The sequence below is a fragment of the Henckelia pumila genome, unplaced genomic scaffold (genome assembly GCF_033568475.1).
Source record: "Henckelia pumila isolate YLH828 unplaced genomic scaffold, ASM3356847v2 CTG_549, whole genome shotgun sequence".
NCBI lineage: Eukaryota > Viridiplantae > Streptophyta > Magnoliopsida > Lamiales > Gesneriaceae > Henckelia > Henckelia pumila.
In genome coordinates, this window is record NW_027331861.1 from 26,873 (window position 1) to 52,638 (window position 25,766).

A 25,766-nucleotide genomic window follows, 5' to 3' on the forward strand; every position below is an offset into this window, starting at 1 on the left:
CCAAATTCTTCAATATGTGCACCTGTCCTTACATTACAATCCCGATTAATATGCATGATAGTCTAGATAATGGACTAGGATCCTATGCAGTGACCTAAACACAGCATTCGGTGGTGTGGTTTCAAAACCATACCGTTTGGCTAAGTGCTGTTATTATTATATTTTTGGCGTTTATTTTTTCTCCTGTTTTGACTCCATTTGTCTTTCACTCAAAATTTTTTTAATTATCTTCAAAAAAATCATTTTAAATTTTCTTTTATCCGCTTTTCTATTTTTCTCATTCATTCAACTTTTTTTTATAGGAAATACTCGAGTATACAAGTTCGATTATTTTATTATTTACATATCTATTTTTCTAATTGTTTGCTAAATTAATTAATTACAACAGTCAATGGAAATAATAATTAATATTATTTTTAAAACAATCAATTAATTCATGCAAAGTATATTACAATTAAAAATTAGAAAAAAAACATATAGAGAAATTAAATTAAACCAAAATATCTGCATAGAATAATTCAATGATAGATCTTGACTTAAAAAAGTAAATCTAAAAATAATATTTAAAGGAAACATATTTTTAGATGCGATTGTTCCAGTAGCATGATCGTTATTAAAAATAAAAATAATTATTATAAGCATCCTTTGATTGTGGCCTAATTACATCACTTAGCAAAACAGTACCATATCCGATCTTTCATCAGGATATCTGTTAGTGAATCATCATCAGACAAGTTGAGTTCGAGATTGATCCAAAAATAATAAAGAAATGACTATTGAATCTACCTCAAAGGTAATATGAAAAGCTAAAAACCGAATATAATAGAAAAAATGAACAGATATAATGTGTAAATGTTGTTAATTTTAAAACTTGACTTGTTCAAGTGACATATATGATGGACGTAGGACAAGTACTTTTGTCTCTAATTTTGCACAACAATGCTATAAGCATCGTGCTTGGCTTGTTCTCATAGAATACAATATCTCGTGTTGATTTCATGCATGCGTCTCTTATTTTCGTGTTAGGTGGACATATTTGTCATTTCTATTGACTAATTTTTTAAAATTGGGCAAGAGTTTACAGTTAGATTTCGAACCTAAATTTTTATTTCAAACTTGAGATCTTTGTGTCAGATGTGATATAGGTTATCGGTGAGATATATTTGTTATCAAGTGAAAATGGATCAATTATAAAAACCAAGATTAGGTTTCAAGTCTTCGTATAAATATAACTTATTCATTTTATTAATCAGTACTTGTTTGATGTTTCTATCACCTTAAAAAAAACGACCTTTTAATTATATACGTTTGATTGATTAGCTATTTAAATGAAGTTCACTTGTGCAGTTGTGCCTGATAAATGCGAATTTTTGGATTTCAATTTCATTCACTACCGTTTTAAATTTCTGTCTTATTCATTTTAAGGGATTTTAGAATTTTATTTATAGATTGAAGTAATTTGATTTGAAAGCCACTTTAAATCCAAATCTAATTATGGAAAGAAAATCAAGCAATAGCATGAAACTGTTGAATTCATATTAGCATAAGTATTATCTTAATGTTCAATGTAAGTCCAAAATTAATTTTTGAAAATTGATTTGGACATGTGAGGTTCATATAAATATATGAACTTTATTTGATCAAATTGAAAGTGAACCGCTGAATGTAGTGTAATAATATCTTTCATTAACCGCATAAAAATCCTTGTGCAACGTGGATATGTAGAAATTTTAAATATTGTTCAGGTACTGGTTTTTGAAGAAAATTAAACACAAATTTTGATATTTTTTTAGAGTTGAAAAGAAAGCTCTCTATCATTTAGCAATTTGTTTCCTTGGTACACGGACAAGTTCTGCTATTGCAATATCTTCTTCCCTTGTATATGTCAATTCGATGATACAATCACTTGTTAGTTGTTTCCTGTCCGCTGACGTAAGATCTTAATTAGTCAATAATTAAGTGTAATTATGTCTATGTGAATTGCGAGGTAACACAAAAGTTGTATTTACATGGTTTCTTTATTGAATGTGACGTCATCAGTACACCTTTTTAATATGAAGATTGAGATTTGAAAAAACAAGAAAAATGTAAAAAAATCATGGGGCAAGTTAACTAATACACACAAAAGAAATTGTCCCTACAATGCTATAATGGGACATTTTATTACTTGATTGATGAAGAAAATTTCAACTTGTATTGGGAGTGGGGATCTCATATTCAGTCATGCAACCACCTTATATAAAGCAATATATGAGGAAAAGTCAGTAGTCCCAACCAAAGGGGATGGAAGGAATCAACACAATGGGTCGCCAAGTGCATCCCCAAAAACAAGATCAAGAAGATGACGACGACGATAAAAATATGGAAGCGTTTTTCACGATTCTAAGAAGGATAAAATTCGCGCGGGCTTATGATACGAACACTTATAGCATTTGCAACAACGCTAATCGGGTGTCTAAGAAGGCGAAGATCACCCAACCCTCGGTTTGCTTGTCTCCGTTCGGAGGGGGAGAGCCGGGGAAACATGTGTTTATGATGCATTCCGAAGAAACCAAATCAAAAGAGAAGGAAGAAGGATGGAGTGGATTAGATCTCAACCTAAAGTTGTAATGAAGTTCAAAAGTTGGTCTTCAAATTTGTATTGTAAGATGTTAGTCTACTCTATGCTATTATTGGTATAGTCGAGAATAATCAATAATCACCTCAGTATTATGAGGAATGTTATCAGAATGACAAATTTGAAAAAATCAATTCTTGTAATGAAAGAATGCTACTAAATATAATTGTCATGATATTATGTAACAGTTAATTATAACATCATGATTAAGTATAACAAATCGGTCATTAAACTAAACTAAAGTCTAAATTATTAATTGTTCATAGGGTTAGATACATTAATTATGACAAAATTAGACCAAGCATGTGCACGTTGGGACAATTGTGTGTGCATGTTCCAGTTGAATCATTACTTCCTCTCTACCATTTGAACATGCAAAAATCAAAACACAGACGACACAGTTTGCTTTCACCTCAACAAGTGTGTACAAGAGAAGAGTGTCTCTAAGTTTGATAAAAATTTTGAAGAAGAATTGACATTTAAACATACTCTACACTCATTTAAGTTGGAAATTAAATACCTCTCATCAAGCAATTATGGTCCAACAAATTTAGGCTGTAGTAGGCAGATGGATGAATGGCTATAATGACACGAAATCTTGTCCATCCACCGAAAACATCACGCTAAAACTCTTAGTCGGTATCATGATCATTGACAAAAGAACTCAAAGTTCAAGTTTGGCGTAGAATAATCGGTGGAAAGTATCTTTGAGGCTATAAGGGCGTTAGCTGCTTCAGTGTAGTGGACTCCATCCCAGCTCACAAACCGGGATTGTTGATCGCAGACCTGATACCCTGTAAAGCCACATGAAACCCTTTTGTCATAGTTGTACGGTGGTCCTCCAGAACCGCAACATGTCATCAATGGACTTGAGAAGCCTATTAAATCAAGGAAAAAATGAAACAGCATAATGGGCTAGAGTTAGTAACCTTGGGGGTTGATGAAATTAGAAAGTATGTTCCAAATACGATTCCCTAGAAAACTTATAATGTTGCCTCTTAATGAAAAGGACGAAACTATATTTCTTACCATATGCGCTGGAGTTGGCAATGATATCAAGCTTGATAGAATATATATCGACATACACTACGGACACATCCTTCATATCAGATCTTAATTCTTGACATAGCTTGCGTAGTCCTTCATTGAACAGTTGTGCTACTTCATTATAACTTGAAATGCATCCAAATGAATCGAGTGAATCATTTTGAACTAGAGCAAGTTTTTGGGGTAGACAGCCTAATGGCCCTGTGTTATGGACCCAAAATTTTCTGCCTCCTTGATCGTATAATTCCTACAATATTTATCAAGGATGACAAAGACTAAAAGTCACAAGAGATCAACAGTTTGGAATATATATTTTTTAATATCAATGGATTCCAATATTCTCATCAATCAAATACGAAGTTTTGCATCTGACTTGCTGCACATGTTTGCTAATAATCTAAATCAGAAATCCAAATTGAAAGAAGTTCAAATGTTAGGAAAACAGTGAGATATTTGCCATGGATTCACAATTCTTCCTCACTGTTAGAGAGACGAATAATTAACTGACCTTAACAGAATTCTCGATTTCTGCCAATACAGATGGAATCTTGTTGAAAACTTGCACATAGGATAAGCCCTTAGTAAATGAATCGGCAAGGTCATTTTGTCCGATATCAATGATGTAAAGAGCATCACTGAACCTATCATTGCCAAGAACACTGTTGATTCCTAAGTATAACATGAACATGAGTCGAGTTATTTAGTTAGCACTTTTCTCATTTTCAAGAAAAGAATCAAGTAAAGAGAACCTAAGGGAGGAAATCGCGCTGCACAAATAGAGTTTGTTGGTTTCCATGTATTTTCATGGCTCTCCACCTCCAGAGAGACAAAATGGCTTTTATAGGCCTCTATTATAGTGTAGAAAGTAGAAACCAAAGACTGGCATATGAATATCGTGTTATCTATTTATTCAAAAGTCGAATAAAAACAATGAAAGATCAAGAGAGACATGTGAACTACACTAGCTTCAAGCATTCAAATTATCTCATCGGTTAAAATTGCCATTAATCTCCGTTGTCCATTCTTCCATTCTGTTATGCTTTGTAGCTACATACGGTGCATCCAACCACATAAGAGAAGCTATAAATTATAATTTTCACAGAAAATTGCAAAATTCCAGAAAATTTTTTGTTCTTGGAACTCTAAAACTTATCTTGCCATCTGTCCACCCCAAGAAAAGTAACAAAATTCTTTCTCCTTAGATGTCGCAGCTTAAGTAAAGCTACAAACCATAGGCGGGGAAATCACCTGCATCAAGAAGTTCGGCAGAACGAGCCTTAAAATGTGTAAACTGCTTGACCTGAATATTCAGTGCAAAGGGTACATTTTTAGGCAGCGTGCAAGACCCTGCTATAGCAAAGTTCGCACCATTTGAAAAGTTGGAACCTAATGAGTCCAGATATGGGCTTAGAAGACTTGTGTTTAGACTCTGACCTGAAAAACAATAAGGCATCGTCTTCTCAGCAATAAAAAGAAAAAAACTACACATGATAAATCAAAACCTCACGAGTTTGATCTAATCACAAAAACAACACATGACATTTAAACAGTAACTACGACACCCAATGAAAATGTCTTGAAGAGGTTACTCTGGGGAGTATCCATGTAGGACTATAACATTTAATAAGGCCATCATAAGATAACCGAAAAAACGCCAACCTCAAGGATATCACGATTATTCAAACATAAAACAATGCCGATGTATTCAGATCAAAACTTTAAGTAAATCCAACTAGCAGGAACTACCTCTAACACCTTATCAAAATCTCATAAGGAACAAAATAAAAGAATCACAGATAGATTGTTCCCACGAAAATTCATCTTATATTTGTCATATTCCCAATACTTTTGCAGAATGTATGGCGCAAATAAGAAATATCAAGAAATAAAAAAATGTTTCCAGTTCCTTAAATGCACAACCACCACATGCACGAAGAATCACTCGAAATAATTACTCTTTGGACCACATTTTCTGCACCAATCGGTCCTGCATCACAGACCATCCCACCCCTTCTAGCCATATCGAAATGAAAAACTTTTGTAAACAATATTTTGTTTTCAGAATACTAAACTAACATAATCAAAAATGTTTATACATTACAATACAAATAAAAAAAAAAAACTTAAATTTGATCAGACACCACACTCTCTGCTTGTCAAGCTACAGTTGGATTGGATCATCTTTAGTTTTACGGCATCAAAAGACGCAAACAAACAATAATTAATCCTGAAACCCAACCCATGCTTTTCGGGGAAAAATATATAAGACTAGTGCGAACCAGCTGCATGAGGCGAAAAGAGCGCAAAAGATAGACACTTTACTCAACTACTACAGAAAACAGAGTGTCCCACGTAATTGTCTTTTCCCACCAAGAAAGAAAACAAAAGACACGGTAGAAAAATTAAAAAATGGAACCCAAACACTAAAAATAGTAACGAACTGCAATTATATCAAAATTAACACGTAATTGTTGAGAAACATACATAGGAAATCGATAATGAGGCGTCCATCGGAAAGCCTGCCGGTAGATTTAGCAAAGAAAGCTCTGCCATTGGGCAAATTGACTGGGAAACCGAGGGCGGCGACGAGTCCGCCGGTGTCGGAGTTGGAATCGCCGAAATTGAAGATGATGGGAGGTCTGGTGCAGTGAGAAAGAAGAGAAATGGGGAGGAGAAGGAAGAAGAAGTAGAAAATGGCGATGCAGCAGTGATTCATGCTGACAAAGGAACAAGAAGAGTGGCTATTGATTACTCCCACCGACGTCTGTCTTTCAATTGCATGCTTCCAAACAATCTCCTCTTCTTATAATCTCTCTCTCACACACACACACGTACTATACATACACGGCTGATTTTCCATTAAGAATGGGTTTGTAACAAACTCATATTTATAATAAAAAAAATTATATTTTTGACTTGAAAAATAATGCATTATCTTATGAGATCGTCTTACGTAAACTCGATGTATTTTGTGTGTAAAATATCTTGCTTCATTACAAGCATGTAGGGCTTTTGCAGTTTTGCTTAAGTAGAACGTTTTTCTGAACTTAACATAAAAAATCATCTTATATACATTTGTATGTGGCGTGTGTATGATTATTAAACGATATTGATGGTATTGATATATGAACATCTATAAATTTCTAATCAAGTAACATATTTATTTATTTTTGAACGATCATATTATAAGTCAATTCATAATATTGAGCATATATTTTTTTATTTTCAAATTTCAAACACACAATCTCTTGTACGTACGTATATTTTCAAGGATATTTGTACATAAAATTTGAAAACACGAGGAATTTATAATCACAGAGAGTTTTCAGCGTTATTGTAATTTCATAAGGGTTTATCCATGGATTCATTGAAAAGAAACAGTTGTAACAAAAATGGTTCAAAATGCACTTAACCTAAAACTTCGGGGGTGTCAATGTATTATCTTAAAACCTCAGTTACATGTTTTGAAAGACAAGACGGCTTGCAAACAGCACTTTGATATTTGTAGAGTGGCGAAAAGCCGCAAGCGCACATAAATAACAATTAACTAGCATTTCTGCGAGGGTTCAAAGAGGATACTTGCATTGATATCGAAAATTTGCCTGCTGCAATCTTCTTTCAACTAGGTTTGATCCATGAAATCTTTGGCTCTTATCTTTTATCATCGCACAGATGTGTGTGTGTTTTTTTTTTGTTTTTTTTCTTGAGTTTTATCGAGCAAAATTTTGAATTTCAGCTGCTATTGTGAAGAATTTCTGCTGCCATCCAGGTGATTGTATTCTCTTTTCAGTTCAATTGTATTTTCGTTTTTTTTTTTGGTTTCCCCATTGATGGTCTCTGTTTTCTTGGCTTTCTTTTCCCTGCCTATTTGTGCGTGCTTTCTGGATTGTTAGCTACTTCGTTTTCGGTTTCGTATGTTTTTCATTGTCTCTTTCTCTCTGGTTTGTAGCTTTTGGGCATTTAAAAATTCTTGGATTAGAAATTACATGTTAATTTGTGACTCCACCCCGCTTTGACATTTTGGCATCTTGTTTAACCAGAAGAACCCAGGAAAAAAAAAGGTTCTTTTTTAAACAACAAATTTATTATTTTTGTAATAAAAATATAATCGAGGTGTTTACGATGTTTGCAAAAACCTTCGATTATTAGAACCGTGATTCTTGTGTCTTGTGGATTGTGGTAGCAGTCAGGTAGCTCCATGAAGCCCCACCTTCTTTTTCTCTTGTAGACGGATAGTGGAGATGACAGTTCGATTTTTATCTTCTGTTTCTCATCTTTTCAACACTTTATTTGAATAATACTATGATTTACTACTCAATTAAGATTCTGTTATGTCTCTTTTGTGTTTAAAACTTCCATCGAGGTTGGAGACGTCACTGTATCAAACCAATAGAAGATTTTCCGAACCTGTAGTCATCTTTAAGGTCTTTGTCTTGTCGTGGGTTGGGTGCGTTACTAGTCCCGCATATCTACTTTCCTAGGGCTTAAGCTAAATACGCGGAGTTCCACAATTATGTAAGATTTGTAGTTGCTGATCACTTTATGAAACACATGGGCGTATTCACCAGGAAAAGTGATTTTCATAACTTAAAACTATAATATATGAGTCTCTGGGTTGGTGATTAACTGGTCTGTTTGTTTACATTAAGTTAACTGTAATGATGCACATATTTCATAACTATGTCCGTGGTCATAGTGGGAACGTAATTTTTTTTTTTTGAATTTTAATCGGGGTCGACATCTTGGTGTAGTTTTTTGACCGTCCATTGTATTTCTTCCCTTAACAGTTCCATAAATGCTGATTTATTCAAGCCAAACGTTGTTTCCGTCAACCAATTTTGTTACAAAACTTTGATTTGTAGAAGCCAACAACGATGATCAGATTTTATCTTGGATGTTCTGTTCACTTAGTTTAGCATGATGTCTCAGTAGTTTGATTTAGTTTCATTTTGCTCGTTGTCTTTAACTTGCATCGATTTTGCAGCTATCTTGCAGTCATCTTACAACCATGTTAACTTGCATCGATTTTGCAGCTATCTTGCAGTCATCTTACAACCATGTTAACTTGCATCGATTTTGCAGCTATCTTGCAGTCATCTTACAACCATGTCGAGATCAACTTCTATTGTAGTGCTGTCTAGACGAGTTTGTTGGCTTATAACAGAAAAAGCTCAGCCTCTCTCTTCCAAGTACAGTACAATGATGCATTCTCCTAACCAAATCCAAACCAATCCTTTTTCGCTTGAATCACCAAAGGACAGGATCAATTATAATGCCGCTCAATTTCAGCAAAATGATTCTGCAACTTCAATCCCACATCAAATAGGAGAAAACGTTCCAAGAAAAGATAAGATCACCTTTCTCGTGAAGACGCTTGTGGACCTCAACGATAGTAAAGAAGCAGTGTACAGCACCCTAGATGCTTGGGTTGCATGGGAGAGGAATTTTCCAATCGGGGCTATGAAGAACGTATTGTTGATTCTTGAGAAAGATCAGCAATGGCACAGGATGGTTCAAGTTATTAAGTGGATGCTGAGCAAGGGACAGGGGAACACTAGAGGGACATACGGGCAGCTCATTCAAGCTTTAGACATGGATAACAGAGCAGAAGAAGCGTACGACATTTGGAAGAAAAAACTTGCTTTTGACTTGCACTCTGTTCCATGGAAGCTCTGCAAACTCATGATATCAATTTATTATAGAAACCACAGGCTTGAGGATCTTGTGAAGCTGTTCAATGGTTTGGAAGATTTTGATCGTAAACCCCCGGAGAAATCAATTGTGCGGAAAGTTGCTGATGCGTATGAAATTCTGGGTAAGCCTGAAGAGAAGGAACGGATACTAGAGAAGTACAAGGATCTGTTTGCTGAGACCCCAAATGCAAAGGCCAAGAAACACGGCCCTTCACATAAGAGGAAATCGGGCAAAAAAGGGTGACATTGGCTTATATGAGAAGTTTGTTTGCACTTCAATTTTCTTCCGAAGATACCACAGATTTCAGTTCTCGTCCTCCAGCCATTTATTCCAGTTAAATTCCCCGTCCCACTCACACGGTTGGGGCGGAGATAGATGCTTTTTTGGGCTGCAGAATGTTCCCCCCACCTTGTCTCAACCAAACCAAAACAAGTCATGGGGTCTCCATATATTACGTGAGGACCTCACACCAATTCATTTATTACACCAGCTCGGGTGACAATTACTCGGTGCAGGATAGATTCTCCCCGAAGAACTCCGCCTCAATCAACTTGAGAACAAGACCGATATTATGGTGTCCGGAGACATTTTTATGTGCTCCGGGTGTGAAAGTTTGCTTTATACAATCTATTTTAACAGTTGATGAAAATTAATTGTGATAAAAAGTAGCTTTTTTTCAAACATGTTTTCTCGCCGATGAAATTGCAAGCACTTGTTTTGGTTGGAGCTCAACTTAGATATATTTTTTAAATGATCTAAAATTTCTTTGGTCGAGTTTAACCCAATAAAATTGTTTATATTCTTGATTAAAAAAAACAAAGTGTTTATGCGGATTCACAAAAGTTTGCTATTTATTTTTCAAAATAAAATTATTAAGAAAAAGAATTTGACGCTAGGATAAATTTCAAGTCCACAATAATCGAACAAATTATAGGAAATCTCGCGGGAAGTCACGCCCTACACAAACCAGAAGCTCTTTCACGTCCAAAAAAAAAATGGAAGCACAAAAGTATACATGCGTGAAGCTGGAATTACCGACTGATGGAAGCAAACCCGAACCTGTATTCGTAAAGGGTACGTGGAGCCCGACCTGCTTTGACCTTTCCATTTCCAATGGACTCGAAGCTTGGACTTGCCACGGTACGGTGCTCAGATTTGTGGAACGCAATTCAGTCATATCAGTACAATCCGAGTGATTTGATTTGGTGTTTTGTTTTTTGTTTTTTGGGTTTTAAGCTACGGAGGAAGAAGTGCAAGAAAGAGCATCGCAATGGGATCAAACGGTGTCAGATTACGTGGACTTGGCCGAGAGGTTTCTTGGGTTTCAGCAACCTGGCTCAGTTTACGGGTTCTCAGATGCTGGAAATGGATGCAGAAGGGTTTGTTATTGCCTTTTGAATTTGGGAATTGTTTGTTCTACCAGTGTTAGAATTAAATTTAAAGCCCTGGTTTTTGAATTTCTGGGTTTTTCGTTGGAAAAATAGAAGCTTTTTGCCAAAATAAGGGGAAAATTCCAAAGAACACCTGCGCGTATGATCATTTGTTTGCTTGTGGTTGAAGAAGAATAATGAAATGAATATGAAGCAAATTGTGTGTATTACGTGAGTAAACTTCAAATTTCTGAATAAGTGCATGATATGGCTGTAAAATACAACGATTCATTCTTAATCAAAATCCCTAGGTAACCAAGAATTGTCTGAGATGTATGAGAAGGCTCTTTATTGGGGTAAATTGCATGACACCTTCTGTATCTAATTGGCTACATGCCTCAAAAAAATTTAATGAGCGTTGAATCCCACTTGTGAACTAAAGTTTTTGTGATAAACATGTTTTTTATGCATTTATGCATATTATAACTGTGACAATGCCATTTTCAATTTCGAGTGCAGTAATTTAAATCTCTCTCTCTTCTTCCTCGGTTTCAGCATGATCTCTTTATGAAGTTTTTGTTTGGCTTGCACTAAAACAGAAGGAAAACACGTATACTCATGTTTTTGTTATGTTTAAAATGGTATTTTCTACTTTGAACATTCTAATTTCTAGGCAATTTCATACAAAAATACCTTTGCCACAAAAAAACTTTCAGCAATGGGGGCCTCGGCTGTCAATTTAAACTTTTAGCAGGATTCTAAGTTGTGATTTAAACCCTAAGTAATCCTTGGTTTGTATTTTACATCCATTTACTGTTGTTATCTCCATATGAACAAAGAACTCTATTTTCCAAAACAGGAAGTCTGGATTAGCCAGCTCCGGAAAAATATGTATATAGCACCTAGGCGAATTTTCTTTTGTTTCACTGTCAGGTCAATGGCTGATTTCTTCAATTATGCTATTGATTATCAGATGGCTGACCATTTGGTCTATGTATTTGAACGATCCACTTGCTCTCATGCAGAGTATATAATTGAGTTAAATGGATATTTATTTCTTTGTCAGATTGAGGCTATGTTGTTGTTTCAAGTTCCATCAAACAATACTTTCGTAATGTGTAGAATTTTGTCCCAAGCCTGCCAAGCTAGAGATCGGCAGAATCCGTTAATTTTCCTGAAAACTTTTAACCAAGTTGGTTGATGTTTACTGCTGCTACACATAATTCAAACTGTGAAGACTTGCATTGAGTGCATATAAACATTTGTCAGATATTTGCAAGTCTTGTGCTGTGTTGGCATGAAATTTGATATATATATAGCTATAAAAGTAGCAGCAGGCCTTTTTGGGATTTGAACAAATTAACCTTTTGAGTAGTTGTAGAAATGTTCTGATACTTAGTAGGCGGGAATAACAATTTTGGTCGGAAGTAATTTAACATGTGGCTGCACAAAATAAGAGGAGATTTAGATTCTGGTTGTTAACCATATATAATAACTATGTAGACTGCATGGCAGTTCGTGAGTTAAACACGAGGTATGTAGGAAGAATGTGCAGTTCGGCCATTTTACTGTTTTAACTTCTAGCTGACCAGCACCAACATTAAGAAAAAATGGTTTGCTAAGCTGATACATGTTCTCAGGATCCACATATTAACAACACATTTTTGTCTAAATATAATTTAATATGGAAGGAAGAATGTGTAGTTCATAGGAAAAAGTAGACACGTTACCCTCAGTCTTTCTTTTGATTTATGTAGCTATCCTGGACATTCGAAAAGAATGGGACGAAACTGGAATGGCGATGGAAGTGCCAACCTTCACCTGATAGCAAGAAAATTACAGCCGAAGTCTTGGACTTTCTAATGGATGCCAATATAAGATTGAGTGTAATACAACATGATTGATTGCATTTGTTTGTACTTAATTTCTTGTTTCAAGTTTAATAATTTTCCTGAAATGTGTATTCTCCATGACTTGGTTACTCGATATGAATAGGAGGAAGTAGTATGGAAAACCCAATCCTTTGACAGGCTTAAAGTGGAGGGCGAAAAATGTTTAGCACAAAGTGAGAAATTAAGCAATGAAAGATTGGAGTTTGAATCAGAAATCTATGGAAAGGTTTGTTTGCAATCTTGGGAACCCTCTCTCTTGGTCACTGAAAATTCTACTTGGACATGCATCGATGATGGGCTTTATTACTGTTGGATCATGTTCGATCACTTGAAACCAACATCTTCAAATGCAGTAGAATTTTTTGTTTTGAATCTTTTGATCATGATAATCAGAATTTTATGCATCTACACTGATCTATATGTAGCAGATGCATTTTTATCTTCCTTTCTTTAGACAGTAAGTATAATCTAGTTAGATACTGGCCCGCCCTAATTCAGTATGTTACTATTTTCCAGTTTGTTCAAGTCTTAAACTCAAAGAAGGCAAAACTCAGAGAGCTTCGTGGTCAACTCTCGAAGCAGGCTACACCTCGTCAACAGCTAGAAGAGGAAGAAGAATCCACGGACAAGACCGAAACTTTTGATGAAGGAAGTGATGAAGAACCAGAGAAGGATGAGGTGAGCTCTTCTAAAGATGTCCGAACGACTAGCTCACGTGGTCGTAAGAGGAAACAGTAAGCTATTATATGTTTGTTACGCTAGCTCATGAATTTCTATTGCTCTGTCAACGAGACCATTTTTTTCGTGATGAAGAACCAGAGAGTAATGAGGTTATAGAAGCGTCAAAAAATAAGAAAATTTATCTTTTAGTGAGTGTGTTTTTTTTTTTTTTGGAAAATGCTTTTATTGAGTGTTTGTCATGCACATTTGAAGATTTTCAAGAAACACTTTTCTCCCTCGTATTTCCATCATCTGTCTACTGCTGAATAAATTTACCACTCTCAAATATATATACTTTTCGGTAAACTATCGTTTGACTCGTGATATGAGATGATAAATGATGAAATAATGAATTGAATCTCTGATCATGTCCATGGGGTAGGATCGAACTCTTTCATTGGTTTAAATTATAGAGGCCCCACATCAATCATGTGAGCTCCGCATAATTTGACCAATCATGTGTTTTCACCTATCACGTGGGGTAAAACCTATGGGCTATGATGAAATTTTCCATCTGATCCTCGTAAAACTTGAATCAAAAGCGAAAACAAGTCCGTACGTCATGACCCAAATAAGCTAAAAAGATAAAGAATACAAATCGATCAATTAATGGGATCGGTGATCATTACATTAAATGAAGAAATTATGGGAAATGATACATTTCTACCAACCGCTTCTAATTATAGGGATGTGATCTCAGCATCATCGGATAACAAAAAAACACCATATGCTATTTTGTCGCGATGGAATAAGATATGACGTTTGATGACTCGAAACCTTGCATTGTTGTCACTTCTAGGTAGTGATAAAATAATTTATTTATTTTTTTTCAAAGTCTCATAAATCTTATTTAGTTTCGTATGTGAAAGTTGAAACGGATGCATTTTCATTAATTCGAATATGTGGATATATATAATCATGCGAATCTCCTTAAAAAAATTGTACTCAAATATTAATGAACATGTTTGTTCCGACGGTTTCATAGATTTATATATATATATTTTTATGATTCCAATCAGATCGAATATACATCTCACAAAATTCACTCATATAACCGTTTCGTATAAATTTTCATGAATACTAAAATTTTTATAACAAACGAGTAACTCGATTCAATTTCTTTTCTTTTTCTGAGTCCACTTTTATAAACCTTATCTGTGGATTTCGGCTCCACCATCCATAAAATGTATCACTATATACATACATATTATATACACATACGTATTACATATAATATTAATATATATTATGATTTCTTAGTGCGCATCCTAAAAAAAATCCATGTACTTGACATGAATTGCACGCATAGTTTCACTCTCAACTAACGATAACACATGTTGTCAAGTATTTTCAAATTCTCCCTCCGAGAAAGCAAATGTATTTAATGTGATATATATATATATATATATTGCCTCTATCGCTTCTATTTTATGTCTTCCGTTAATAAATTATTATACCAACATTATGCACAAAAAATATTAATATTAAAAACAAAAATGTAAGACAAAAAAAGTCCCTTTTGGTCATTGCTAACTTTACTCTATAAGACACACTCAAAAAAAAAAACTTTACTATATATATATATATATATATGTGTGTGTTAATTGAGAAGGATTATATTCTAATTTCTGTTAAATAAATAGAATAATGACAAGTTCATAAAGCCCGAATGCTTTGATTGTGTGGCTTATTGTCAAAAAAGGGTATTTTGTTAAGTCACCTTATTGTTTTCTCCAGGACCCACAACATTCATTCACCACCCTCCTATACTTTTTCCCTTTATACACCCTAATTATACGTCTCATGAAATCTCTCTCCAATAGAGATAATACCATTATATATATATATATATATATATATATATATATATATATATATATATTATATATATATTATTCATGATGTCATGTTTAGTATATAGCTAGAAGGGAACATCTATAAAATAGAAAAAGAAAAAGAAAAAGAAAAAGTGCCGAATAGATAAAAAATAAAAAAAAATTAATACATATATTACTACTATAACTCCACAAGTTCCGTTGTCACTATATTTTTTAGGTACGTAAAAATGAAAAATTAATCGAAGCATAATATTGCATATGATTCAAATTTAACTCGATTTTTTTTTTAAAAAAAATAATTTGATCAATCTATAATTATATATCAATTAATGCGTGAGTGAAATTGTTAAGGTATATATATATATATATATATATATATATATATATATATATATATATATATCATAACGTAGATCATGATGTTTCAAGTAATTATAGTCGTGCGGCAAAGAATATATATTGGTGACTAGCTAGAGAGATCATTTTTGTTTCCGCAATTTCCTTTTACAAAATCGCGTTGTATAACTCGTGAAAATTCAAACATATATATATAGAGTATTTTTATCTTTTATATACCTTATTCAGTGACAAAGATTATAATGAGCACATAAAATTAATATAGCTAATTAATTGATAAAACCAATACAAATTAAAAGTATCCTAGCTAGCTAGGCAGCATTAATTAAATAATATTATCGAGAAATAGCACCGCTAGCTAATTAATGATTAATAAATAAAACGGGGAGTTATGGAACTATTCAATTTGGTTACTCCAAGTTCTTTGCCAAATGCAGCCAAAGCTGGCAAACAATAAGTTTAACTGAAAGCAGCTTTAATTTATTAATTTTCGAGAATGGCTATGCGTGAACCCCATGCATAACAATATAACCCCGGCCCCCTTCTTTTCTTTCACATTTTCGTCATTTTTCACCTCAAAATATTATAAATTAACAAAACCATATATCACTCTTACACTATATATATATAGAGAGTTTTTGATCATTTCTAGCTCCAAATTAAGAAGAAAATGGGCATGGGAGCAGCTGGTTTGTTTCCTTTCTTGAACATGGTTATTGTTCAATTGGGGTATGCGGGAATGAACATTATTTCCAAGCTTGCTATGGATTCTGGGATGAACCCTTTTGTCCATGTTGCTTACAGGCAAATCTTTGCCACCATTTCCATTGCCCCTTTCGCTTTTTTTATGGAGAGGTACGTACGTTTCTAATTGTGTTTCTGTATACAAATGCTAGCTACATTTTTTTTCTAAGGGTTATTTTTTAAAATCAGACAATTTGGTTTTGAAATTGTCTTCTTGAAATTATGGTTTGTGGTACGTATTTGCAAGTGTTTTTGTTTGAGAAATATGAAATTATATTCTCATTTTGTATAAAGTATACGTAAACTAAAGGTAATGCGCGCCGTATAATTTTTTTTACCATTATTATTAAAAAAAAAATTCCAGTTCAATACTTATTTTATTACTTGTAATCATTTATCATATATTATTATATTTAGAAAAATATAGTGATCGAGATATATATATATATAGATTTTTTTATGGTGTCTAACACTATACGCCCACTTCATGTCTATCATGTACAAGTCAACTCACCTATTATATCGGTCAACTCACCTATTGTACATGGTGGGCATGAAATGAGCATATAGTGTTGGGCACCATAAAAGAACTCATATATATATATATATATATATATAGTTTTGTTATGGTGAGCAACCACCGTGAACACTCTTGTGAGCACCTACCTACGTGACATTCACCTATTGGATGCATAACATGCCACATCAGCGATGCTCACAGAAGTGCTCACGGTGGGTGCTCACAATAGCAAAACTATATATATATATATATATATATATATATATATTTATGTATGTAGAAAAAATTAGAGAAGATGAATCTCAAACGTCATGAAACTTGATGAAGTTAGGGTTACGCGTTACACATGTTTGTCATGCACATTTTTGGGTTTTTTTCGTGCTGCGTACCTAGCTGGCCTCTTCATTAATTTTCGTCATGTTGTCTGTTTATCTGGAATTCATTGCTAATGGAAAACTAATTTTCGCCCCTCAATTCATTTTGCTATTTTGGGTCCTATTACAGTGTTACACTTTTTAATCATATTATTTTTCAATGTCACATCAACACACGTTCAAAATATGGCTAAAATTAAACCCAACAAAATTACTCCATGAAAACCAAATTAATTTTTTTATTTATTTTTTTAAAAAAACAAATTAATTTTAAATATCAGTGACCAATTAATCTTTTTCTTTTTATTTCCAACCGCAAAATTAATACTAGTGATCACACCCTTGGTTTCTCTCATTGTCAGCTTCGACACCTGTCTTCGCAAAATTAATAGTAGTACGCATTTTGAATTACTTATAATATATATATTATATGAATAAATTAATATCTAAGTCTTATCTTATATATTGGACAATAATTTATTTTTCCTAGTATAGATTATTCTCATTATCATTGTCATATAATATATATGTACAGGAAAACGAGGCCAAAATTGACAAAATCAATCTTATTCCAGATTTTCTTGTGTTCCATCTTCGGGTAAGTGAGTTGTTAATAAATATATAACAATAATCATTTCACAAATTAATTAATTATACATACACCTAAATGATATATATACATGAATATATATGCAGGGTTACCGTGAATCAGATCACATATTTTGTGGGACTCAAGTATTCCACCCCAACAATCGCATGCGCCTTGAGCAACATAAACCCCGCTCTCACTTTCCTCTTGGCTGTTCCTTTGGGGTACGGTAATTAATACTCCATCTGTTCTATATATGTTGTCTTGTTTTAGTTTTTATACGAATTAAGAAAAATTTATTGGGAAAGTAAATTTTATATAAGCTTCCTATTTTATCCCTACTTAATATATTAAAAAATGATTGTAGGGGTATATTAGTAAAGAAGTGTAAAAAAATATTACTAAATATGGTGTATGACTATATATTTGGGACAAACAAAAAAGGAAACGTGGACAATATAATTGGGACGGAGGGAGGATAAACTAACTACTACATATACATATAAATCCTTTTTCTTTTCCGGAAAAATAAGTTTTTTAGTCCAGTAATTTTATTTTTTTTGGGTTTTGGTCCATTAATTTTTTGGATGTGGGTTTTGGTACAGTAACTTTGCATTTTCAGTGTTTTTTGGTCCAACTACATATGTGTCAGCTTTTGATTGGTCCACGTCATCATTTTGGATCAATCAGAAATTGACACGTATGCAGTTGGACCAAAAAACACTGAAAATGCAAAGTAAATGTACCAAAAACCACGTCCGAAAAGTTAATGGACCAAAACCAAAATATAGACAAGTTAATGGAACAAAAAACTTATTTTCCCTTCTTTTCCTAATGAATATTAATTATAATTCAAATACAAAATTTCTCTCATATAAAATTTTCAAACTTTAACTATGAATATTAATTATAATTTAAATACAAAATTTCTCTCATATAAAATTTTCAAACTTTAACCTTTTTTTGTAATTAATAGTTGCACGTTTGACTTTTGTCACGACGAGTTTGTTAATCATTTTTGTATGTATACAGATTAGAGAAACTGGGAGTGAGAAGCAAGGCGGGGCAGGCGAAGATATGGGGAACCATAATATGCGTAGGCGGCGCGCTGCTTCTGTCTTTCTACCACGGGAAAGTGGTGAACATCGGGGAATCTGGAATTCATTGGAAGTACGCAGAGAAGATTACTACAACCAACAATTCAATCGACCATCTAAATTCCTCTGGCCCTTTGCTTCTCGTTGCCAGCGCTCTTTCTTGGGCTGTGTGGCTCATCATCCAAGTAATCATTAATTGATTTCATTTTCATGTATCAAAAACCAATCAATGCATATATATATATATATTGCCTGATGATATTTAATTTATATATATATGTTCAGACAAGACTGAGCAAGCAGTACGCGGCTCCATACTCCAGCTCGGCTTTGATGTGTTTCATGTCCACTTTCCAGTGTGTCTTTATAGCCTTCTGCTTCAACCATCGTTTGTCGGCTTGGTCACTCCACCAACCCATCAGGATCGTGTCCACTGTCTACGCGGTACGTACGTACGTACTATTTTAGTCATTTTTCGTCGAGAGTTTAAAAAAAAGAAGAGGCTAATATATATATATGATCTGTATGTGTTTCTGCAGGGAATAGTGTGTTCAGCGTTGGCATTTTGTTTGATGACATGGTGCATAGAAAGAAAAGGGCCTCTGTATGTGTCCGTTTTCAGCCCTTTGCTTCTGGTCATCGTGGCTATTCTCAGTTGGGCTCTACTTCAAGAGAAATTATACATTGGGACGTAAGTATAGTCTAGCTATTTTATTAATATATATAGTGTGTGTAAAAAGCATTATTAATGCCCCCAATGAGGTGTTCAAGTTGGTGGAGCAGTTGAACTCTTGGCCAGAGGTCAGGAGTTTGATTTTCCCTATCAACACTTTTTTGGGCTAGCCTGTCACACAGGGATAGCGACTGCGGGTTCCCACGTCAAAAAAAAAAAAAAAAAAGCATTGTTAATGGTATAATATTTAAGGGTTTTTTATTTGTGTAATATATGCATGCATGAGCAGAGTTGCAGGATCAGCATTGATTGTATTGGGACTGTATGGAGTCTTATGGGGAAAGAACAAAGAGATGAGCTCTCTTCTCCATGCTTATCACCATCATAATTTCCAGGAAGGAGATCATCAAGAATTAGATCAACAAAAGTCGAGGCCTAATAATTTTGACCTGGAATCAAATGTGGCCCGCGTCGTCACAGCTAGCTCGTTCCACGACTAATTAATTAGTTATTCATGGGTTCGTTCGAATAAGATTAGATTTTTAACGGGTTCTCCTAATTAAATTTATAAAGAGAAATGTACTTGTGTTTGGATTTCACGTACGTGGACGGAAACATGCATGTGTTCGATTTAATTAATGTTTGATTTTATGTTTATTTGTTCAGATCCCGTTACAAAGTATTTTTTTAAGCAAAATTTACATTAATAACTGAAGAATTCATGTGATGTACATGTGCTGATTATGTGCTATGTATTTTTTTTTTTAACCTACATTAGACCAAATATATTAAACATAAAGTAACATTCCAGATATAACATAAAATGATCCAATTACGAATGCACAAGTCTATAGTCCAGACCACGGTTCAATCCAATTATTAATTAGAATTAGAATTATTATTTTTTTCCAAAACTCATTTCCATTTGATTCCAGAAACAAGAATTCACGATTTGGTTTTGATTCATGGAAATAGGAAATTATAACGAAAATCTATGCAAAACCTTGAATACGTCTCAAGTTCTCGAAGTGCTGTCAGTGTATAAGAAAAACTGATTTTTTGGTTTATTTTTTATTTTTATTTTTTAAAAAAAGATACAATCTTGTCAAATTTTATTACTACTGTGATATTTTTATATTATTATTATTTGTACACGATTTGATCTTAATGTATATCATGCTGATATAACATCAACACGATTGATAATAAAATATATATATATAACAAAATCACGCACCAAAATACAGCAGATTCTATAATAAAAATAAAAAATAACAAAATCACTTTGTTAAAAATTTTAAAAAATAAAAATACAAAACCAAAATTAGGCAAGCGTGTTTTCTTATAACAAAAGGTAGCGGCGAGATAAAATAGTGGCGTCTTCACAATCTTACCCTTTTCCTCCCGAATCATTCCTCTTTCCCCAAATTTGCATCACGTAAGCTTTTGCTTTCCTTTCGATCTTTCTTTACGTGTTTCATCAACGTTATTGTTAATCGTAATCGAGTAAATTGCAGATGTGAGCTTAGAATTAGATCTCTTTTTTTTTTTTTTTTAAATGTCTGCTTACCTTGGTATGTTACATGAAATGAGACGATTTGATCTGGTTTTTATGGTTTCTTATGTTAATCGTTCGAATTTACGGCATAAATTATCTTTTACTGTGATTTGGATGGAATTATTTCGTCGATGTTAATCTTTCCCAAAATTTTGACCCAGGGGTGCGATTTCTCCGGATTATCCCAAAATTTTCTGAATTCGGAGACCTCTGGTATCTTTCTCCTTACATCTTCGTGTTTATATATTCAATGTATTAGTTTTTGCCGTTTAGTGATTTCGATTGCGGCTAATCTATTTGATTTAAATTGAATAATGGAATCTGGGTTTGCTTTTGTATGTTCGTTAGCTGGAATGTTGTTTCTGGAAAAAGGTGGCCTAAATTTTCATAGTATTTTTGCTGCATTTATCGCGCAACAGCTAGTACTTGATCGAATTTTGTGGTGGATTTTTGACAGAGGTTTTGTGGTTGTGATGGTGAACTATATGAAAACCTTAACATTCACATTTTCATTTTTGTTCAGCAAAAGTGCGAGCGATCCTTGTGGAGTTTACACCTTAGATTTGGAAATTGAACCTCGATTGGAGTATCTCATAGTCGATGGCAGCGGTTTACAGCCTCTATATTATCAACAAATCAGGTGGTCTTATTTTCTACAAGGTTAGCACAGGACATGTAAAAACTCCGTGATCTATTGATTGAACATTGTAATTGATATAAGAGAGGGATTAAAAATTGCATCTTTATGCCTTTTAAGGATTATGGGTCAGCTGGAAGAATGGACACAAATGATAGTTTGAGACTGGCAAGTTTGTGGCATTCAATGCATGCCATATCTCAGCAGTTGTCCCCTGTTTCCGGTTGCTTCGGAATCGAGCTTCTCCAAGCTGATACTTTTGATCTCCATTGCTTTCAATCTCTCACTGGTGTGAAAACAATCTCTCCCTTGCTTCTGCTTTTTGCCTCCTTTATTATCTTTTGTAAGGTTGATCAGTGTCTCTTTTTGTGGTTTATGTTGTTATTTGATTTCTGGGATCTGTTTTTCTCTTGTGTGAGTTTTAGATTATGGCAGATTTATGGTATTGGAAATTGCTTGGTCAAGCAAGTGCATATATAACTCTGAATTGTTCGTGTTGATTCGAATTGTCTGAATGATGATGACACATTGACGCCCTGATACATCTGAAGTTTAGTTCAAACAGCCGATTAGGATGAAGCTCCAGACTAAGCATCAAATAGCACCTCATGGATTGAAAAAGTGATTGATCACAGGTGGTCGCACTCGCACATGATCCCAGCACAAAAATAGCTACATGTTCCTTGTTAATTGTTATCCTCATTGTGAACTGTTGACTCTAAACAGAAGCTGAACAGAAGATTGAAGGCATTATCAGTTCACTGACTTGATTCTCTTTTTTTTTTTTTCTTGTAATATTTATCTTTTCATTCTGATTGATAGTAAATTTCGGGGATGTAGCTAAACCTTGAAAACTTTCTTGATTCAAACCTGCTTCTTAATAGTTGCCGATTGTCAAAACCACCATCCTCTCGCCTCACGAATGCAACTATGCTAATATAACATCTTTTCTTTCAGGTACCAAATTCTTTGTGGTCTGCGAACCTGGAGTTCAACATATGGAGGGTCTCTTGAAATGTATTTATGAGCTATATACAGATTATGTTCTGAAGAACCCGTTTTATGAGATGGAAATGCCAATTCGCTGTGAGCTCTTTGACATAAATTTATCGCAAGCTGTACAGAAGGATCGAGTTGCTTTATTGGGAAGATGATTTGACACCCTCTTTGTTTCCATGCTTTGTTAAGCTTTCTTTCGTTCATGTTTTTAGCCGGCCGGGTGTTGCCAGTTCACCGCTATTGCCATTAATATGCTATAGTATGTCTTGAATTCAATACTGGATTAAGACCAAAACTTGTTGAATGATTTTTTTTTAATAACCGTGGTCATATATTAACGTTTTTTAGTGGTGTTGATCTTTACTTAACTATTCATATGAACATAAAACTTATCCCATTTTGAGAAGGCTAAGCTGTTAACTTGTAAACTACCTCGACAATAATTTTGTGGGAAACAATCATGGAGTAAAAAGACGTATATACGATGATATCAATATTTTTCGATGCAGTATATACAGTGACCACGGAAGAAAGCAAAGACGTGTGAACTCGGACTTGTAACGAAATTATATATTCATTTTAATGTGGTTTTTCATCCCTCGTTAATAGGAAATTGTTCCCGCTGATTGAGAAGTTTCAAGTTTTGAGAATAAAAATGTTCCCGTTGATTGAGAAGTCTTCAGTTTCGATTGTGTCGGCCAAAGCCCGAAAGTGTGATAAATGGAATATGCAGTTTTAGGTTTGGAAAAGAAAAATCGTTCCCACTCCCTTCATTTTCTCAACAATTTTTTTTGGATTTGTTTTGAAATTTGATTATTGTCATACCAACGCACTAAAAAATTAGTAAGAGGTCCATATCTTTAATAAAATATTAGTATCTCGACGCAGGCGTTGCGTGCTTTTTACTGTCTAATTTTTAACTATAAATAATAAATAATAAATAGTGAAATTAAAAAAAATTAAAATAAATATCCATAAAGAACAAAAAAATATTATGAGAATAACATTCTAATAAATAAGTAGTTATTAATAGACAAAATAAAATGACTCTATTGTAATTAAATATATATTAAAAGGCTAATTAAAAAAGGGATTGACCATATCAATATACCAACTCCTCAACTCTAATAAAAGATAATAAATATAATGGATATTAAGAGATATAATTAATCTTCCTAAATACACACAAGCTATTATATGCATATGTTGTATGTTTTTATAATCGTTGAAAGTGGAAAACTCAAATAAAAAACAATAATAAAAAATTGTGTTGTCAGTGTTGGGCTTTAAACAAAAGCCCAATCTGAGTATAAGTCCAACTTCATCTCCATCGTCTCTCTTCTGCTGAGCCTGATCGGTAGATACAAGATCATCCCAAAATTTTTTGAATTCGGAGACCTCTGGTATCTTTCTCCTTACATCTTCGTGTTTATATATTCAATGTATTAGTTTTTGTCGTTTAGTGATTTCGATTGCGGCTAATCTATTTGATTTAAATTGAATAATGGAATCTGGGTTTGCTTTTGTATGTTCGTTAGCTGGAATGTTGTTTCTGGAAAAAGGTGGCCTAAATTTTCATAGTATTTTTGCAGCATTTATCGCGCAACAGCTAGTACTTGATCGAATTTTGTGGTGGATTTTTGACAGAGGTTTTGTGGATGTGATGGTAAACTATATGAAAACCTTAACATTCACATTTTCATTTTTGTTCAGCAAAAGTGCGAGCGATCCTTGTGGAGTTTACACCTTAGATTTGGAAATTGAACCTCGATTGGAGTATCTCATAGTCGATGGCAGCGGTTTACAGCCTCTATATTATCAACAAATCAGGTGGTCTTATTTTCTACAAGGTTAGCACAGGACATGTAAAAACTCCGTGATCTATTGATTGAACATTGTAATTGATATAAGAGAGGGATTAAAAATTGCATCTTTATGCTTTTTAAGGATTATGGGTCAGCTGGAAGAATGGACACAAATGATAGTTTGAGACTGGCAAGTTTGTGGCATTCAATGCATGCCATATCTCAGCAGTTGTCCCCTGTTTCCGGTTGCTCCGGAATCGAGCTTCTCCAAGCTGATACTTTTGATCTCCATTGCTTTCAATCTCTCACTGGTGTGAAAACAATCTCTCCCTTGCTTCTGCTTTTTGCCTCCTTTATTATATTTTGTAAGGTCGATCAGTGTCTCTTTTTGTGGTTTATGTTGTTATTTGGTTTCTGGGATCTGTTTTTCTCTTGTGTGAGTTTTAGATTATGGCAGATTTATGGTATTGGAAATTGCTTGGTCAAGCAAGTGCTCTCCAACAACATCGCTAGCAAGGTACAATTCCTCATTTTGCCCCTGATTCCTGATCTTAATGGTTTAATTTTTCTCGTCCTAATTGCCGACTCTAATTATTCTCTCGTGCTTTCTTTATTTGTATTTTTATGACAGTCTTAAGAAGAGATGTTGGATGAATATGGACTCTTTGGTATCTTAATCCTCGTCAAGATATTTTTGTACTCTCTTACTTCTGTTGAAATGATTCTCGTGTTTGATCATTTCCTTTTTTTGAACGGATACACATCTCTGTTGTGTAGGTTAAGATTTCACTTTTGTTGTTTAAGCTATTATGCAGCTATTTTCCAGAACTACCAATACATACAAGTTCATTTCATCATTTTGGTTATTGAAATTGATGCTTGATATGTTTAGGGAGTTTTTAGTGACTGCACAAAATGTTTAAAATTTGAACAAAAATATTATCAGTCAGATTACTTGGCTGGCTGTCGTTAAAAGAGCTTATTGAATAAGAAATCGAAATTTTAGACCAAAGGTTGCGTTTGAAGATGAGAGTGGGCCAAAATTTTAAGATGATTTGCAATCATTCACATTAAGTAAATGTTTTCGCCGAATCTTTTGAGATTTCTCCTCCTAAGAGTAAATATATTGAGTTCACATAAAAGTCCTTGCAAATTTACAAATCCAAGATGAAAACTATCGGGTAATTCTTCAAATTCCATTTTGAGAAAATCTGCGACTCTGCTAAACTACTCAT

The 25,766-nt window shown here is 33.9% G+C and overlaps 6 protein-coding genes across 11 annotated transcripts; 5 read left to right on the forward strand and 1 right to left on the reverse strand.

Annotated features, from left to right (window-relative positions):
* Positions 1-2,926: 2,926 nt before the first annotated feature.
* On the reverse strand, positions 2,927-6,477 carry LOC140873394 (GDSL esterase/lipase LIP-4-like). Its single transcript, XM_073276489.1, has 5 exons — positions 6,149-6,477; positions 4,913-5,098; positions 4,173-4,333; positions 3,647-3,911; positions 2,927-3,495 (listed from the first exon to the last, which is right to left on the reverse strand). Exons 1-5 carry the CDS (start codon positions 6,378-6,380, stop codon positions 3,266-3,268), a joined length of 1,074 nt encoding a protein of 357 aa, XP_073132590.1. The 5' UTR covers positions 6,381-6,477; the 3' UTR covers positions 2,927-3,265.
* A 655-nt stretch (positions 6,478-7,132) lies between these two features.
* On the forward strand, positions 7,133-9,835 carry LOC140873395 (pentatricopeptide repeat-containing protein At4g18975, chloroplastic-like). 2 transcript variants are annotated; one of them, XM_073276490.1, is made up of 3 exons: positions 7,133-7,290; positions 7,401-7,433; positions 8,747-9,833. In XM_073276490.1, the coding sequence occupies exon 3, from the start codon at positions 8,771-8,773 to the stop codon at positions 9,599-9,601; it is 831 nt and encodes a 276-aa protein (XP_073132591.1). In that variant the 5' UTR covers positions 7,133-7,290; positions 7,401-7,433; positions 8,747-8,770; the 3' UTR covers positions 9,602-9,833. The 2 variants fall into 2 exon arrangements, with proteins under 2 accessions (XP_073132591.1, XP_073132592.1); XM_073276491.1 differs by having other exon boundaries at positions 7,134-7,433; positions 8,747-9,835.
* Positions 9,836-10,243: 408 nt separating this feature from the next.
* Positions 10,244-13,593, forward strand: LOC140873396 (DNA repair protein XRCC4-like). Of its 2 annotated transcripts, XM_073276492.1 has the most exons (5): positions 10,244-10,498; positions 10,595-10,737; positions 12,486-12,614; positions 12,724-12,846; positions 13,137-13,593. In XM_073276492.1, the coding sequence occupies exons 1-5, from the start codon at positions 10,354-10,356 to the stop codon at positions 13,356-13,358; spliced, it is 762 nt and encodes a 253-aa protein (XP_073132593.1). In that variant the 5' UTR covers positions 10,244-10,353; the 3' UTR covers positions 13,359-13,593. The 2 variants fall into 2 exon arrangements, with proteins under 2 accessions (XP_073132593.1, XP_073132594.1); XM_073276493.1 differs by lacking the exon at positions 12,486-12,614.
* Positions 13,594-16,116: 2,523 nt separating this feature from the next.
* On the forward strand, positions 16,117-20,032 carry LOC140873416 (WAT1-related protein At1g09380-like). Its single transcript, XM_073276518.1, has 7 exons — positions 16,117-16,390; positions 17,709-17,771; positions 17,870-17,986; positions 18,795-19,044; positions 19,145-19,303; positions 19,399-19,550; positions 19,822-20,032. The coding sequence occupies exons 1-7, from the start codon at positions 16,206-16,208 to the stop codon at positions 20,030-20,032; spliced, it is 1,137 nt and encodes a 378-aa protein (XP_073132619.1). The 5' UTR covers positions 16,117-16,205.
* An 848-nt stretch (positions 20,033-20,880) lies between these two features.
* LOC140873399 (uncharacterized) lies at positions 20,881-23,069 on the forward strand. Of its 2 annotated transcripts, XM_073276498.1 has the most exons (5): positions 20,881-20,970; positions 21,252-21,303; positions 21,614-21,750; positions 21,848-22,016; positions 22,685-23,069. In XM_073276498.1, the coding sequence occupies exons 3-5, from the start codon at positions 21,691-21,693 to the stop codon at positions 22,879-22,881; spliced, it is 426 nt and encodes a 141-aa protein (XP_073132599.1). In that variant the 5' UTR covers positions 20,881-20,970; positions 21,252-21,303; positions 21,614-21,690; the 3' UTR covers positions 22,882-23,069. The 2 variants fall into 2 exon arrangements, with proteins under 2 accessions (XP_073132599.1, XP_073132600.1); XM_073276499.1 differs by lacking the exon at positions 21,252-21,303 and having other exon boundaries at positions 20,893-20,970.
* Positions 23,070-23,999: 930 nt separating this feature from the next.
* LOC140873408 (uncharacterized) lies at positions 24,000-25,397 on the forward strand. Of its 3 annotated transcripts, none has more exons than XM_073276510.1 (5): positions 24,000-24,129; positions 24,440-24,576; positions 24,674-24,842; positions 24,979-25,048; positions 25,163-25,397. In XM_073276510.1, the coding sequence occupies exons 2-5, from the start codon at positions 24,517-24,519 to the stop codon at positions 25,206-25,208; spliced, it is 345 nt and encodes a 114-aa protein (XP_073132611.1). In that variant the 5' UTR covers positions 24,000-24,129; positions 24,440-24,516; the 3' UTR covers positions 25,209-25,397. The 3 variants fall into 3 exon arrangements, with proteins under 3 accessions (XP_073132611.1, XP_073132612.1, XP_073132610.1); XM_073276511.1 differs by having other exon boundaries at positions 24,989-25,048; XM_073276509.1 differs by having other exon boundaries at positions 24,674-25,048.
* The last annotated feature ends 369 nt before the right edge of the window (positions 25,398-25,766 follow it).